General features: G+C 36.6%; 1 protein-coding gene across 1 annotated transcript; it reads right to left on the bottom strand.

Moving 5' to 3' along the window:
* Nucleotides 1-402: 402 nt before the first annotated feature.
* LOC137945964 (protein SEMI-ROLLED LEAF 2-like) lies at nt 403-15,875 on the bottom strand. The gene is made up of 20 exons (XM_068792083.1): nt 15,481-15,875; nt 15,066-15,349; nt 14,161-14,235; nt 12,641-12,756; nt 11,924-12,038; nt 11,680-11,808; nt 11,447-11,494; nt 8,659-8,837; nt 8,379-8,575; nt 7,959-8,251; nt 7,522-7,671; nt 7,001-7,432; nt 6,739-6,888; nt 3,295-3,370; nt 2,670-2,797; nt 2,271-2,471; nt 2,036-2,173; nt 1,828-1,953; nt 1,218-1,442; nt 403-1,074 (listed from the first exon to the last, which is right to left on the bottom strand). Exons 2-20 carry the CDS (start codon nt 15,198-15,200, stop codon nt 910-912), a joined length of 3,078 nt encoding a protein of 1,025 aa, XP_068648184.1. The 5' UTR covers nt 15,201-15,349; nt 15,481-15,875; the 3' UTR covers nt 403-909.
* Nucleotides 15,876-16,292: the final 417 nt, after the last annotated feature.

Below are 16,292 nucleotides of genomic sequence, written 5' to 3'. Positions count from 1 at the left end.
GTTTGTCTTGATCCGGCTCGGTGACAATTGGCAACACGAAGATTGGCATTCTATTTATTTTGATGCTAATGCTTCTTTAATGTATAAAAATAGTCAATTAAATTAACTTTAGTTTGTGAAAAATACCTGTAAGTAATACGATATTATAATTCTTTTGCGTTCGTATATAAGTTTTTCTATGCTATTATCCGGATGAGGAAACTGGTCCAATACAAAAAGTTATTGGGTAGGAAACAGCTATCTAAGATATCCGATCATGATGGGACGATTGAAATAATTATTGATCAGACAAATGCAAAAGCCGGTGATTCGACAGTTAAAATAGTCGTTAATCATGATAATATTTCACATGTTTCTCACCAAATAACTTTTGGTATCGGATACGTCCGCTAATGCAAGAAATTAACAATGTCAAATATCTCATTTCATTTTCTTCAATATTTTGACATATAACAATCTGAAGTTTATTTTCCGTACAACAACCTCCACTGTAACGGGGTAAAAATAAATAAATAATAAATAAATAATAAAGTTATACAAAATAAATGAAATGAACTGATACCTGTGTTTCAAGTCAATATAAGAGTCACTCAGTTCATCTTTTTTTTTTTTTGTTGTTGTTGAGGGGAGGGGGGCAACAGCCTCTCACACATCAATGGGAAATTCCAAGCCCAACGCATATACAATCAAAACAATGGTAGGATCATATACAGTGATTTACACTAACTCGTCCCTGCTTTCTTCAGCATCCCCATCTCTAAAGCTATTCGAGCCTTTGTTTATTAACAAAATGATAACAGGTGCCCACATGCAGCGTGCCCAAATCTTTGAAAGTTCTTGGCCTCAAACAACAAGCTCCAAATATGAATACAAACCAATGGGGTCTTGAGCTATCGAATTCCAGCGCAGTTAACAACCAGCAGCTTTTAAGAAGTTGTCAAATGGACTTGATGCAGGTAGCCTATACATCAGTGGCTGATGATGGAACTCAGTTACACAAGATGGCAAAGCAGATCCATTGGATAATTTGAGTGGCGCAGGGCTGAAATTCTGTTCAACAAAAGGATTGCCTACCTGTGGTTTCAAACATTAATCACTTACTCTGAGATCACTAACAAATTCTGATGGAAAGTCAGATAGCAGTATCTATTTTGTTTAGAAGTAATAACGTTTATCCATGGATGTTATAATGGAAGACTTATTCCCCTTCCCCTTACCGGTTGAAAGCCTTGGTCCATTAGTGAATACGGAGGCTGCTTCACTGGATCTGGTCCAAAGTCAATCAGAAAAGTTTCTGGTTTCAGTTGTTGACTCATAAAGACAGACATTTTCTGTTGTTTTCCAACAAGTAGGGCCTCACAGTGACTAGCGATTTCTTTATAAGGTACATCAGGTGCAGTTGACACTGAAAATCTCCCAACTTGTCGAGCTGTCTCCAGAACCTACACAGATCTCGACACATATACTTGTTAAAGAAGCACTCAATTTAGTTGTTTAAAATGGTAATAAAGAGATAAGAAAATATAGCCTCTTCATTTTGACATTAACAGTTTAATTTCTTACTAGTAGACATTAAGAAACACAATCTATCTAGCATGTGCTATGTTTTCCTGCAGGAAGCACAGGTTTCAACTCCCTTCCGTGATTTTTACTCTCCCATTTTCTTGCAATTCACTCCAACAAGAAGAGAACATTAGAGAAATGGTATAAAATTCCTGTTCCGCGGTTTCTTTTCCGGGAGCCTGAATCATGCATCTCTTTCCTTCACAATGAAATCCAAATAGCCATTCAAAAAAAACAAAAAAAAGAGGAAATAGAGTAGCATACCGATTCCAGGAGTTGATTGACACTCAAAAGATTTTTAGTGTTCACATCAAACTCAGATTGAGAATCTGTCTGGCTCCCAAATGGGTCAGAGAAACCATCATCTTCTATTAACAGAGCTGGCAAGGCCTGCAGGTACATAAAGGACACAGTCAGTCAAAAAACATGCTTAATTGATAAGTTCATAGTCAATAACTACACTAAAAATTACCTCATCAAAGGATTTGTAGTCTTTAGAACCAATTTGGGAGATTTGCCCCTGTGTTTCCAACCACTGAGCCCCCAAAGGACAAACATCATCAGGCAAAAAGTCACTGGTAAGTTGTTGCCTTATGGTGGCTGACTCTGCCTGCAGAAGAAGCACATTTAAAATATTAATGTTTTAAAGAAAATAATGTGTTTTAAGTAAAGGTTCTGAGATGCTTCTCGAGTCCCTTTGGACTTACATCTGACAAGTTTTCCAAGCTCTTAACAATTGTATAAGCCAAGGATTCTACTGATTGACTGTCGATGACAGTAATGGCAGACAGAGACATTAATGCAGCATTTTCATCTTCTTTTGATCCATAAACTTTCAGCCGATGGTCAGCATCAATATTCACAGCCTGTAGTTTGTTATCTTCAACCAACCGAAGGAATGGATCAACCTAAGACAAACACAACAAATTACAATCATCACAGAAAGGTTAAAGTAAATGCAAATTAAATTATTTACTGACCCAGGTTCATCACACATTTTTATTTATTTTTTTATTATTTTGAATCATGTGATTCATCATATATAAACAAACAAGTAAGTGCAAGATCTAGGATTGCAACTTATCAACAATGTGTGTTATAGTTACCATTTTATCTGTCAATGATGCCTTAACACAAGTGATAAGGGACAGAATATTGTAAGCCTTCGCTGAAAACACAATCATAGATGTTGCTAAAGTGAAGAGGGAACGGCGACGAGATGGCTGCAAGCGAGCTGCACAAGCAATGAAACAGGCATTATTCACTGAAAAAATGTAACAAGGACAAATGAGAGGAGAAAGATACACGGGTTTCTGCAAGGGCGGATAAATGCATAATGTGGAAAATAAATTTAAATATTTTTTGTTTACCATGAGATAGTTTGTTTATGACTATTAAACATATTTACTGAAAGTAATATTAAAAGTAAAACCTTGAAATAACTTCAGAAGCAGAAAAGATTCAACATCTTATTTGCAGCTTCAACTGACCTTTAGTGCAGGACTTTTGAGGCCACAAACACTCCCAGAACTGTAAGAAAGGACATCTCATACTAAAGAGAGACATTCTAACCTCACAACTCTAGCTTTTCCTGCTTATTTCTTATAATACTGTAGTAAGAATGTAAAAGAGTAGAAATGGAAAAGTTTATAACTAAGAAATATTTGATCAAGTTCCCAGGTGAAAATGCTAGTTAATCTACCAGATAAGAAGGAAACTGCAGAAGCTTACCCCCATCTTTAAGGGCAATGCTCCGAAGGGAAAATGCAAGCTGAAAACTTCGAACCAAGGCCTCATGATTGGAAACCTGCACAACGTTTGAGAAAGATATGACATGAACTCCCATAAACATGGATGTAGCTAGAGTAAAGTGATTAAAACAGATATTGGAAAATAAAAAAGAAAGATTTGTCATTTGGTCAATGACATTTAGATATACATATATAATAAACTTAAAAAAGAAAACAAGATACCTAATCCATAGGCTTGGTACCCTGTGTACTCAAATTCAGTAGCAGTCAAATAGCCACCACTACAATACTCTCTTCTTTTCAATACCCTCTCTAGAATACCTTAAACACATAAAATTTTTACCATCAAACAAATGTTGCCACCCCATCAATTCATTGCATAACTGAGACATCTAAAGTAGAAGGTAAAAATTAGCTATTGACTTCATTTATTTCATTGTGTAACCACACTGGACCCACCAATATGATCAAGTCTTTCCATCATGCTTCATGTTTTTACAAGTACAGGTGCCAAAAGTGTTGGGCCTGTGGTCATTAAAGGCAGCAACAAGGATTTCCATCTCACAAAATGGAAGAGGCACTCATATAATAACAGTAGTCCTAGATACCCAAAGCCACAAGACTACTGTAGTTTGAGGGATGCATAACGCACATGTATCGCTTTTTCTATTTTCCCTCTCTTGTGTGTGGAATATTTTCAACTTTTCCCTCTCTTAGCTTCTCACACGGAAAAAAACAGATGAGATCAATTCAGAAACCTGTGTCTAGGGTCTAAACCTGACAAGTAAGAGATCCTCCAAATCTACGTCTGGATCCAACTCAAACTCATTTTTCTGGGCCATGCTCATCTCCAGATCACCATTCTGATCCTGGTCTTGAGTAAAATTACGGTTTTCTTTTAAACCTACATAATAAGCTCAAATCAGCTTTTCCCATAGCTTTTCTAAGTTATCATGATAATTAATTACAGAAGAACTCTCCCTAGGTGGAAGCTGTTTATGAACAACATATTAGTAATTGTTGAATCTAGAGATAGCATGAATCAGCAAGTAAAACCATGAAGCCAGGCCTTAGAATCTAGTGATCTCAAAGTTACCCAATCTCAGACTGCAGAAATCACTGCAAGCTTAGAGGAAAGATAAAATAGAATGGGAATCAGTGGTATGAGAGGAGTTTGAGAAGGATGAAACTAGAATGAAGGGTGGATTGTTGAAGCAGAGGTCAGTGTCACATGCAGTGTCATAAAAGATGGATGAATAAGCCAGAGGTTGGCATCTGAAGGGCTATGCAATATGCACATGCAACAAGAAGGAAAGCAAATTTCTTGAAAGAATTTTGTGGAGCAGGCAGTTGGGATGTGATAAAACCCAACCAACAGAAGATAGGGGTGGCAGAAATGAGAATATTTAAATTAATTTGCAGCAAATAATTAGAAAAACAAATTTCGAAGTGCAAATGTAAGCTAGGTGAAGCAGAAACAAGCAAATGTTCAGAGGGAATCATTTCAGGTGGCTTGGATAATAAGAAAAGGATGAATGGTACAACAGCGAGAAGCATTTTGAGAAAGAAAGTAGATTGATTGTCAAGAAATAGAGGAAGTCTTAAATGACTTGAATGCACAGGCAAGGATAGATTTGAAGGTTAATCCAAGAATGGAGCTATCAAATGAAGTGGAGATATAAACTCTAATGTCGTTTTCACTTCTTGGATGGTCTGGATTGGAAGGAACCAGAAAAATTTTCATGGAAAATGCACAACTGTCATCTCAGTCTCCTAGTGCGTGATGAATAGGACCACCACTTGACTGTCCACTCGGAAGCCCTTTCAGCAATATAAATCTGGCTTCATACAGGAGAAATGGAACCTGATCGCCACCTTATCTGATCAAAAACCCACTCAGATCCAGCATTGGTTCCGAACAACACCCCACCCCACATTAATTGGCTCCATCAAGCTAAACTAACGCTGCCCCAGGTCCTTGAGCAACCCGGGGCCAATAGGATTTGGATGAGCTTTTAGATCAAGCACCGGTGCAACCATCCTCTCTAATGCTGGGCCGTTAGGCCTGACACTAACATCACCTAGGCTGAATTGGAGGTGCTCATCCATGGTCTAAGATATTCAGAGATCATCTCCAGGGTGACTTGATTGTGGTGAGCGACTCTCTTGTTGTCATCAGTTGGTGAAGAAAAAATACTCAACCACCTTGGTGATTTAGACACCTTTTCTTTGAGCCAATGGATATTGCTACTTATGTACCAGCTATAAGCATGTATTGAGGTCAGCCAATTGTTTGGTTGACTCACTTGCTAGGGAAGGGGTTTCCCTCCAATCCCTCATTGTTAGGGACCCCTCTCTCTAACTTTTGTATTGCGGCTTCGCCCTTGAGCCTTAATAAAATCACTCTGTTCTCAAAAAAAAAAAAGTACAGCATGATTCATGCAATATTTATCACATCTTATTTGATATTTATTAGATAAAAACAGATTATTAAAGTTGGGTCCAAGTCCATCCAAAATGACTAGCTGAGTTAGAATGTGTGTTCTCAAGTAATAAACACGAGCTCTTTCTCATCATGGATCCATGTGGTACTCTTTTTAACACTCTCCCTCACGTATGGGCCCTCTTTTTATGGCTCCTACATATGAACTATATTGGGTAGGAGCCCATATCCACCACTTGATCATGTTAAAATTGGGTCCAGATCTATTCTAAAATGACTAGCAAAGTTAAAAGTTTCTTCCCAAGTAATAAGCACAAATCTTTGTCATCGTGGATCTATGTATGGTTATTCTTAACACATTAGTATTCAATAAGACTTTGGATGTATATTACATAGTATATGCAAAAAGCACTTGCATCAATAGGGTAATATTTCAAACACAAGTTCAATTTTATGAGCCACTACACCAAAGAATGAGAAAATTGAATTTACATGAGGCCGCATTGCTAAAAAAAATGAAAACCAATTCAAAGAAAATTATGTCCATCTTCCTTCAAAACCAAGACAGTTGAATTTGTGTGCTAATTTAGTAATCCCAAGGGTTTCATATACTCTCAATTTCGTCAAACACAACTTTAATGTGAGTGGCATGGAAGTGAGACAGCTAAGAGTGGTTGAAAAATAATTGGGCCCTAAAACCAAACCTAACTGTGGTATCAAAATAAAATGCGTGTTTGGACCTAGGCCTAGTTTGTGCTATGTTGTGTTGTTCAAATCTCAGGCTCAGTCATTTGAAAGCCTAAACATGAAGAAGAGTGTAGTAAAAATAGTCACACATTGATAAGTGTTAAGAAATGCTATTGGTTTATGAGATTGAGGAATAGGTTTCCTAATTGTCTAATTATTTGGAGTGAAACCAGGATGAATCCAACAAATACAATTGTTGCATCACTTGTAAAGCACAAAACACAATATAATCACCTTTGTTCGCGAAAACAGCAAAACTAAGCTGTATGTATGAGCAATCGCTTCAAAGTTATCAGGAGTATTTTCAGGGCATGTGGCCTGTGCCCATATGGATGAAAACATCAGTGTAATTTGACGACTGCTTAATCGAAGGGTAATTGGGTCCTGACATAGAAAGGACAAATAGTAAAGCAGACTTAACTAGTAGCAAAATTGTTAAAAATGTAAGATTGCTTTGCTCGGTAAGAACTTTAGAAAATTAAAGTCAGGTACTTACCAATTCCTTACTCATATTGTTAGAGGATTTAACATCTGTAGCAGAAGGGAGTGAACCATTTCTGAAGCTAAAAGCTCTGCTCTTTGTGGACTGCAGTTTGATGAGTGGGGAACTATTAGTTCCTTTCGATATTTTGTCATCATTCATCATAGCTTTTTCCAAGCTATCCTGACAAGCACTTTCTGTCAAGGAGCTTCTTTCTCTTCTCAGCTTCTCAAATAGAGCTGCAGAAGATGAAAAGACAGATACAGTTCTAGACAGAGTCCTCCGAAGATTGTGTGCTGGAGAGTCCATAGAACCAGTGCTAGTAGTTGGACAAACAGAAGATGGCACAAGAATAACGGAGAAGACCCGGTGGGCCACAACCCTTGTTTCCTTGTCAGGGAAGATCATTGCCAGAAGTAACTGATGAAATAGTGACTCAGGAAAAGCCTACAGGATATCAGACAGATTATCAAATCACATCGAATCAAATATTTAGCAAGTGAAAGAATGAACAGGAAGGAACTGAATCAAATTACCTTGTTGCAGTATGACAAATTTGGTACCGCTGCAATTATTTGTGCAGTACGGTAGATAGTTGAAATAGTTGTTCGAGCCATGATGGTAGAAGATGGGATGTTCTCCAACATAACTGCCATCACATCAAGAACAGGACCAGCATCCCCAACCTATTCATGGTAATTGCATTTTATCCAGTCATTTTCAGGTGTAAATTTCTTGAAATGAATCACATAACATACTGTTCAAAAAAAAACAATTGGTTAATGTCTATTGGTTTTTTTAGCTTTCAATTGTCTGTTTCATTTTTAATCTCTAGTCCCCCAGGCTTGTTGAGGAGCAAGCTTGTACCCCCTTTCCTCATTATTAAAATCTCTCAATTCAACTTTCAAAAACAAAAAAAGCATCAAAATCATTTTCTCAACAATTCATAGCAAGAATGAGCAGAGTGTTCTACCTTATTGGCAACTTGCACAAGGCACTCATCTACTGCTGTTCGAAATTTTATGTTCCATTTTATAATATCAGTTCCCAAATTGGCATCATCAAGTGACAAATGTATGCTTCTCCTTAAATGCCTCATTAGGTCAGTCACTGCACCAATTATTGCTACCGAAGACTGAACCTTTGAGTGTTGAGAGAGGATGGTTGTAACCTCAACAATGCTCAGCTGCATCTCAGGTTGTTTGACAACAGTCTTATGGTCAAGATGCTTGACCAAGATGGACAAGAGTAAGTTAGTATGTTGGCCTGAAATAATTCAAAGAAACCAAAAGAAGGTCAAAAATCTGATTTTAAAATAATATTCTGCAGATCATCTCAAAGTTGTTGATAAGAGAGTTGGAAAGAATAGGAAGAAATCAAAAAACAACAGTACCAGATTTCTCCATTAACAACTGCATATCTTGCAAGACAGGAAGAGCAAGCCCATGCTGAGTTGACCAAAGATTCTCATGATCAAAAAATCGAAAGAGGGACTCCAGAACCCGCCGTACAGTAGTAGCCTCCTTAGCCAGATTAGCCATGTTTTGCACACAAATTTTTGCCCAGAAATGAGGATTACAGGCATCTTCACTGTTAGACAAGAGAGAAAGGCTTGGTCCACAATTCACACCAAAGCACATTCATTTATAGTGTTTTAGAGTTTTTAGTCTTACACATTGACATTTACTTCGCCTTTCACAATACTTTTCCAAGAAGGAACTGTTGTGAGGACATGCGGAGGGGCATGGCCCTCAGCCTTCCGCACTTCTTGGACCCACTGGGTCACGGGCCCTTGTTTTTCATCTGAATTCTTTCTAGGAGCATCGTAGTTTTCCAAGACTACAGATACAACCTGCACCAATAATAGGAAACGAAATATAAGAACTATCAGACAATAAGCAGTAAAAAGCAATAGTTCACAGAATGAGACCAGGGTTATAGAAGTATAAAAGTAGTTCGCACTGAGAGAGTCAGACAATCCTACAGCTCAAAAGTGTAACACACCTCAGATACGATTATTTTTCTATTAAACAACAAAATAATACACAAACTGACATAGAGAAAACTGTTTGTAGAAACTGGCCATTGCTGCTGTCCCTTGGTATTAGTGGGAAAAAGTGCAATCAAAAGAAGATTATCTGCCTCAGCGAGCCTCACTAGGGAGTCTAACTGGAAGAATCTTCCTCTCATTCTCTAGAAGGGCAGTGGCCATAAAGACTAATCTTGCTGCCTCCTGGCATAATCAGAAGATAGTGGAAACTGTTGTCCATTTCAATGAATTTCTAATCCAGCACCCCTACCTCCTTGGAGCCAACACCTATTGGTTATCCTAACACTTTGGCTGTGGCACCTGAGGGAGATCTGGCCCTTCAAGGATGGGAAGAATTAATCAGAAAAGCAGGCATATTCACTACAATTCTAGGCCATCTGACTACACTGATTCTATGGAGGCTGAGCTGGCTACTCCCCTTCAGTAATTAAACTCTATAGAACTCTTCCAAACCTTCACAACCTGATAGTTGAAGGAGGCTCTGCTATTGCAATTAGCTAGATGAAGAAAGGCTCACAACCTCCATGACACCTGATCCACACCTTTGAAGAGCTTTGTGACCTTTGCTCTTCCCTTACTATCTCTTAGCAGCAAATCCCCCATATCTTGTAACTGTGTTGCCAATACTTAAGCCAAATCAGAAGTTGCCCTGCAATCTCTTGTTGCAGGTAGCACAACTTTTACTTCCATTATTTATGGAATGGAGGTATTTTCCCCCACCTCTTTGTATTCTTATTTTGTTTTTTGAAAGTTTGCTTTGTATTCTTTACAACTAAATTAAGAATTGCCATCAATCAATGGAAGAATCAAGGAAATTGAACATTGAAGCTACTGACTACAGCCCAATATATACTCGGCGACTCTTTATATATATTAATCATAATGCAAGCGTCAACCATCAACAAAATTTGATGCTTGAGATTAACAGAAAACAAGGAATTGTCCACAGAATAAAAGGCTCCTCTCACTAATCTCTGTCATAATATGCAAAACAATGAACAATCACATTCAGGAACAAGGAAATTACAAAGCAAACAGTTCTACCACAAATTACCCCGTTTTATTGAGCTTAATGTTCCCAAGTGGGAAACCAAGGGAGGACTTACCCAGACCCAGAAATTGGTCTAGCAGATTGAGCTATTGGAGGTTGAGTCGTTGCCTAGAATAAAAAGCAAGATTGAAGGAGACATTAAATCAAACAAGACACGTGCCGTCTTGATCCAGACAAGGGTAACAGGAGAGTCTTGACAAGATATCAATTCTGGAGGCAACTATTAGAAATTCCTAAAGGTAGTATTGAGTAATCAAACCTTCGAGCTTTTTTTTTTTTTTTAGATTCCATGCACATCTTACTCCCTGAGTTTCATACATTGCAATACTATTGTAATGTATATTGTAAAAACTTTATAAAAAAAAAAAAACACACAATCTTGATACTGGAATAGAGGATTTGTCAATAATATTGAAATAAGGGATTCTAAAATGAAATGTATTTTTATCTTTATCAATAAATCTTTACTAGCCACTCAAAAAAAAAAAAAAAATCTTTCCTAGTCTTCATTTACATTTTAATAGCTATAAGTACTCTACTTTTGAGATTGAAGAATAAAAATATCTTTATTACTTACATTTGGGCACACTATACAACATGTTAAACATTGATGGGTAAGCTTGCTGGACTTATCTTATTTAGATAACGAGGCCCATGGAAAATCTGCTTAAGATGATTGGTTTATCAAGAGAAGATCAGGTGTTAAGCCAGTGAACCAAGTCAACTTTAATACAAACCATTGTACAGAGAAAAGAAAAAAAAAAGTGCTGATCCTGCCGTGCTTTGAGATTTGGAGTTACCTACACTTGTTGTACAATAATAATATTCCTCAAATTTCTGTGTGTTTATATACACACACACACATATATATAAGCAGGCTATATATTTGCATACACTTTCTCAATTTATATAGTTGTGTTCATGTTAATCAAAAACCATAAAATTTTTATATCCATAAAGTAGAGAAACTGGAAAGCTCTTTTCCTGTAATCAGAAGCTTGAAGACATTCTTTTCCCACCCCTTTGACATTATTTTTTTCATACTCTATACAATAAATTCACCATTTCAAGAAATGCAAAAAAAGGTACAAAATGGAAAAGACTGAAATTTGATACTAAGTTATGATGAAATGTTCCCTTTCCAAGATGATCAATTTTTAAATCACACAGAGAATAGAATCATGCAATTTTGATGCCTCTGAATTCCTATTTGGATGGATCACTTGAAAGTGAAAAATAATTGTTTCAGTTTATACATCTTCAATGTTATTGTAAAAAGAATACCCATCAGTAGGAAACCAGCAACTTATATATTGGATAATTCAAAGAACGGAGACTAGTTACAGAACAGTTGGCTTACATTATCAAATTCTGCTGAAATATGAGAATATTCACCCATGAACCAAACCTATACATTGGAACAAGGGAAAAACCAATATCAATGAACTTGGACAACTGGCTTTATGATAGATCAATAAGGAAAATAAAAAAAGGAGCAGAACTGTTCTCGTAACAAAAGAAAAACATAATAAAGTGTTAACCAATCAAGGAGAAAAAATAAAACTAGATTTAAATAATTGATAAAAGCCATACCATTGAGGAGAGGGCCTGCAATGCGGATGACCTCAGATGGACAGTCTTCTCGTATTCTCCCGTTTCCTGGCTTAATTGACAGAGTTTGGGGATCAAGCCCTCTAAGTTGAACATATAGGTACCATCAACCTGCAAGCACAACCATTCTGAATGAATTAAGATGAGTTTTTCCTTGCACAAAAATGTACCAAAATCTCATCTAGCACCTACCTGACAAGGAATAATAAAAATCACCAGCACCTACCTGGCAATTTACAAAGTCAAAAAGAGCTAGGCAACCTAGCATACACATCTCATCTTGCCGTGTTTGATCCAACAATGTGTATATGATGCTGACTAAACTACTCGCAAAAAGTGGCCTGTAATGCATTCAGTTAGATTCACCAAATCCCTTTTTCCTTGTGTTTTTTCCATGGTATGTTGCTCATAATTCAAATAAAACAAACGAATGCATTCAGTCGATGACAATAGCAAAAACAAACAACAGTTCACTGGGAGAGATTAAAAATAGTCACCTTAATATACAATCCATAAACAAAATCAAGGGCAGATAAAGAAAAAAGACTTTCTTGTTTACATATCCTGAACCCCAATGCAACAAAATGATTTACACGGTGTTTTAAAAACAAATATACATAACAACCTTAAAAGAATTTAAAAAAACGTAAAAGAAGAATTGTGTAAACTTTATAATGAGAGAACAAGAAGCATTACTATAACAATGCTGCTATAAAGAAATGAAAGACCCATCAATTTTCCTTGACAATGTGAAAACTAATCCTTTTGTGATAAGGATCTAGAAAAGACTGCTACCAAAGGAGACATTAAAATAAACCAAAATCAAATATGGCATCTTCTCATGCAAATGCATTCAAGCAACCCAGGCACACTCAAAACTTACTCAAGAGGTGAAAATAGGACAGAGACAAAAGAAAGGCATAATAACAGTAGGAGAACTCACATTTGCTCCTTACATAAAGACAACAACTTCCTGTAAATACATATGACAATTTTAGCAGAACCAAAACGCTCGTTTCTTAGCTCCTTGTAACATTTTTGCTCCAGCAAGCTTGTGATCTGCTAATCCATAGAGGAAACTCCATCAGTGAAGCAAATTTGTAGATTTCAGTAAATTGTAGTTCTATAGATAACAAATATTTGTTAACTAGACATTGGTTGGTAAATTATGAATATTGAAAGTGATAAGTTTCATATTGAGAAATTTGTTCCAAGTTGGAGACTCCAATATTGCTTTTGTTGATTTTTATTCTTCTAAACTGGTCCTTTAAAGTGTTAAAGTTGGGTCCAAGTCCGCCCCACAATAACTAACCTAAGTTTTTTTCTTTTTTAAACAATAACAAGCCCAAGTTAGAATGCATTTTCTCAACTAATAACCACAAGATTTTTCTAAACTTTAACTATGTGGGATTATTCCTACTAATATTCTCCCTCATGTTCATGCCTAAACAAACAAACAACAGGCTTGATATGTGGACAATATAAACGAGGCACAAACGAGGCCCAATATACTAGATGTCATACTCCAATACCATGTTAAAGCTAGGTCCAAGTCCACCTCAAAATAACTAACCTAAGTTAGGAAACATTTTCCCAAGTAATAACCACATGATTTTTTCAAACTTTAACTGTGTGGGGTTACTCCCACTAATACTCTCCCATATTCAAAACTAAATAAATAAAACAGTCCCAAAATGCAAACAGACTAAGCTCAACAAACAAACACCCAGTTATGGTAAAGTTGGCCCCAAGTCCATCCCAGTATGACTAACAAAAGTTACGAGGTTTGTTCCCCAACTAATAATGAAAAGATTCTTCCCTTTTAACTATTTGAGATTATTCCTACTAATACTCTCCTTTCAAGCACACATCTAAACAAAAAAAAGAAAAAAAAGGGGAGCATAAAACATTGACAAATAAATACCATGTTAAAGTTAAGTCTGTGTCTAATGCTAAAATGACCACCTGAAGTTAGGAAAAAATATTCAAATAATAACCACATGACTTGTCTAGGTTTTAACTATATGGGCACTACCTCTTGAGTCCAAACCTAGACAAACAAATAACGGCTTAAGACATGGACAACATAAAACGAGGCATAAACTTAAAATGGAGCACAGAATGGAACCAACAAAACAAACACTTGCTGAAGTTATGATGCATTTTTCCCAACTAATAACCCCAAGACTTTTCCAGATTTTAACCACGCAGGATTGTTCCCACAACAAATGGAAAATTAAAAAACTAGATCACAAGATTCTGTGCCTATTCTTAATAAAAAAGCAATAAGAATTAGACAAAAAGACTGCTGAATAATTCAGATTCCAGAATTCCACAATTCATAGTCACTATACACAAGATAGAAGGTTCTATTCAAATAAAGAGAAAATAGAAAAAAAAGAAAAGAACATAGACTCCACAGTTTCACATTTTCACTCTAAGGGAATCACGAGATAGTCATACCTTTGGAATGCGCATTGGGTTTCTTGAAGCATATTCACAAAGCTTTGCAATCTTCCGATCATTTGGTGGTTCACTCTAACAAAGTCAGATAAGAAAATTGCAAAGTTGAGACAATAATAAAACAAAATGAATAACCACAATTACAACAGAATACCCATCTCTACTTTAGTTGAACCATGACAAATGACTACTGAATAGAGTTTTAACTATGTCTCACTTAAAGTATCACTTCCTCAAAATCACACGTATGAAATATAACCTATACTAGCATATTAGCATTTTTGGTCATAAATAATACATCCAAACTTCTGACCAAAAATAAAATAAAATAACAAAAAACAAAAAAAAAAGATAAAAAATCATCCAAACTTGAGTTTGGAAAAAGAGAAACATACACCCAGACTCCAGTAAGTAACAAACTTGAAGTAGGGAATGGTGCCCAAAACCTAACTTGAACTTATAGAAGCAATAAAATTGGAGAATACAGCTAAAGGAAAAAAGAGAAATCAGGTCAATATGAAACTTACAAAATTCAGTTTAAAAAATAAAAGTTTCCCCCTAAAATTCCTTGATTCTAAGTGGCACTATTAAGATGAAATATCACATCCAATTTCTGAATTTTCAAATGAAAATTTTCATTCATGTTAAGGATGATTTAAATAATATTTACTCTTCCACCAAATAGAAAAAGCCTTACATATGGTGCTCCCAATTCCTTGCACTTAATTATTGACGAATAAAGATTATAAACGTCTTTCCGAAGACTTACATTTTAATTCGTTTAACCAACGGCATACAGACCATAAAAAACTAACATCATAGAGAACCAAATCAATCACAATGTCTAAATTTGAACCAATCCAGAAAGCAAAATGAAAAACAAACTAATGAACAAAACATCTAACCAGTGATCGGGGAAAAATATCAGCTAGGAGTTTCTTGTAGCGCTTCACGGGTTGCCTTGATCTCGCTCGCATGGAAGGACAGAAGAAGCAGAGACTACCGCAAATAGGCAAAACCTTCCTTGAAATGACCCCCATTTTCTCTCAATATGTAGAAACCAAATTCCAATTTCCTTTTCTTCAAAGCAAAATTCCGAGAAAGACTCGGTTCAAACAATTGCAATGGAGGCAGAGGGAGAAGAGCGATCTCTCCCGCAATCAGTGACCTTCAGATCTCGGGAACCAGCCTAAGATGAAAGGTAAAAATTAAAAACCCAGTCTCTCGAACCTTAAAAGCGGATTTCACAAACGTCTATCGCCAAACAGACAAAAGGTAAATAAAACGCAAACAGCAATTATGAAAGTGATACTGAAATACCTCAAATGCGATGAAAGCAACCCGGAGGCTGGACACCCCTTGAAGTTCAGCCAGAAAAGCTCAGAATGTCCGACATCTCCCTCCGCGAGACATTCTGAAAAACCCTCCCCTCTTCGCCCTCTCCTCTCACGCCTATTTTTGGCTTTTATTGCTAACCCGCTGATCGAACAACAGTTCGTCCACCGAATAAAAATTCACCATTTTCGGAATAATTTAAGACATTTGCCATACCGCCATCTTCTGGCGAGATTACAAGCGTTTTTTTGTGCTGGACACTAGGCATTTCATTACTAACTACTTTCAACGAATCATCGACGATCTAACCGGAATGAGCTTTCTATATTTGCCCGTGATCAGTAAAAATTTTGTATACAATTTGGGAAGCAAATGAGACACAGAAAACACTATTGAAGTAATAGTGAAGAACGAGGGTATTCTGAATGTTAAGCTCTTTTTCTTGTCTTTTTCCACTTTTCTCATGGACGCGGAATGGCCGGGGTTGTTGTCGTTGGTCGTTTCTCCGGCTTAAAAAAAAAAATTATGTGACAGCAAAAAGCCTAATCAATCCGGTTCTACATGGGCAGGCGGCAGGCATTCCCTTCGTCTTCTTCAACTATTTGCATTGAGGCTCGACAGATCTTCAACCTTAGAAAAGAGTCTCAATTAGGTGCTAAAAGAACAATTATGACTTAGTTCACTTTATTTATTAGGTCAATCCATCAAAGCATGAATTGACCATGCTTTAACTTTGACAGCCCATCGTAAGAAACCTTGGCTGAGCGAAAGTTGAACATCATCTATTTAACTAATCA

The sequence above is a fragment of the Aristolochia californica genome, unplaced genomic scaffold (genome assembly GCF_029961685.1).
Source record: "Aristolochia californica isolate CCGP_79_NKW_82.1479 unplaced genomic scaffold, dmAriCali1.0.hap1 SCAF_12, whole genome shotgun sequence".
NCBI lineage: Eukaryota > Viridiplantae > Streptophyta > Magnoliopsida > Piperales > Aristolochiaceae > Aristolochia > Aristolochia californica.
Note: the sequence above shows the minus strand (reverse complement) of the source record. Positions and strands in the feature narration are given on the sequence as shown.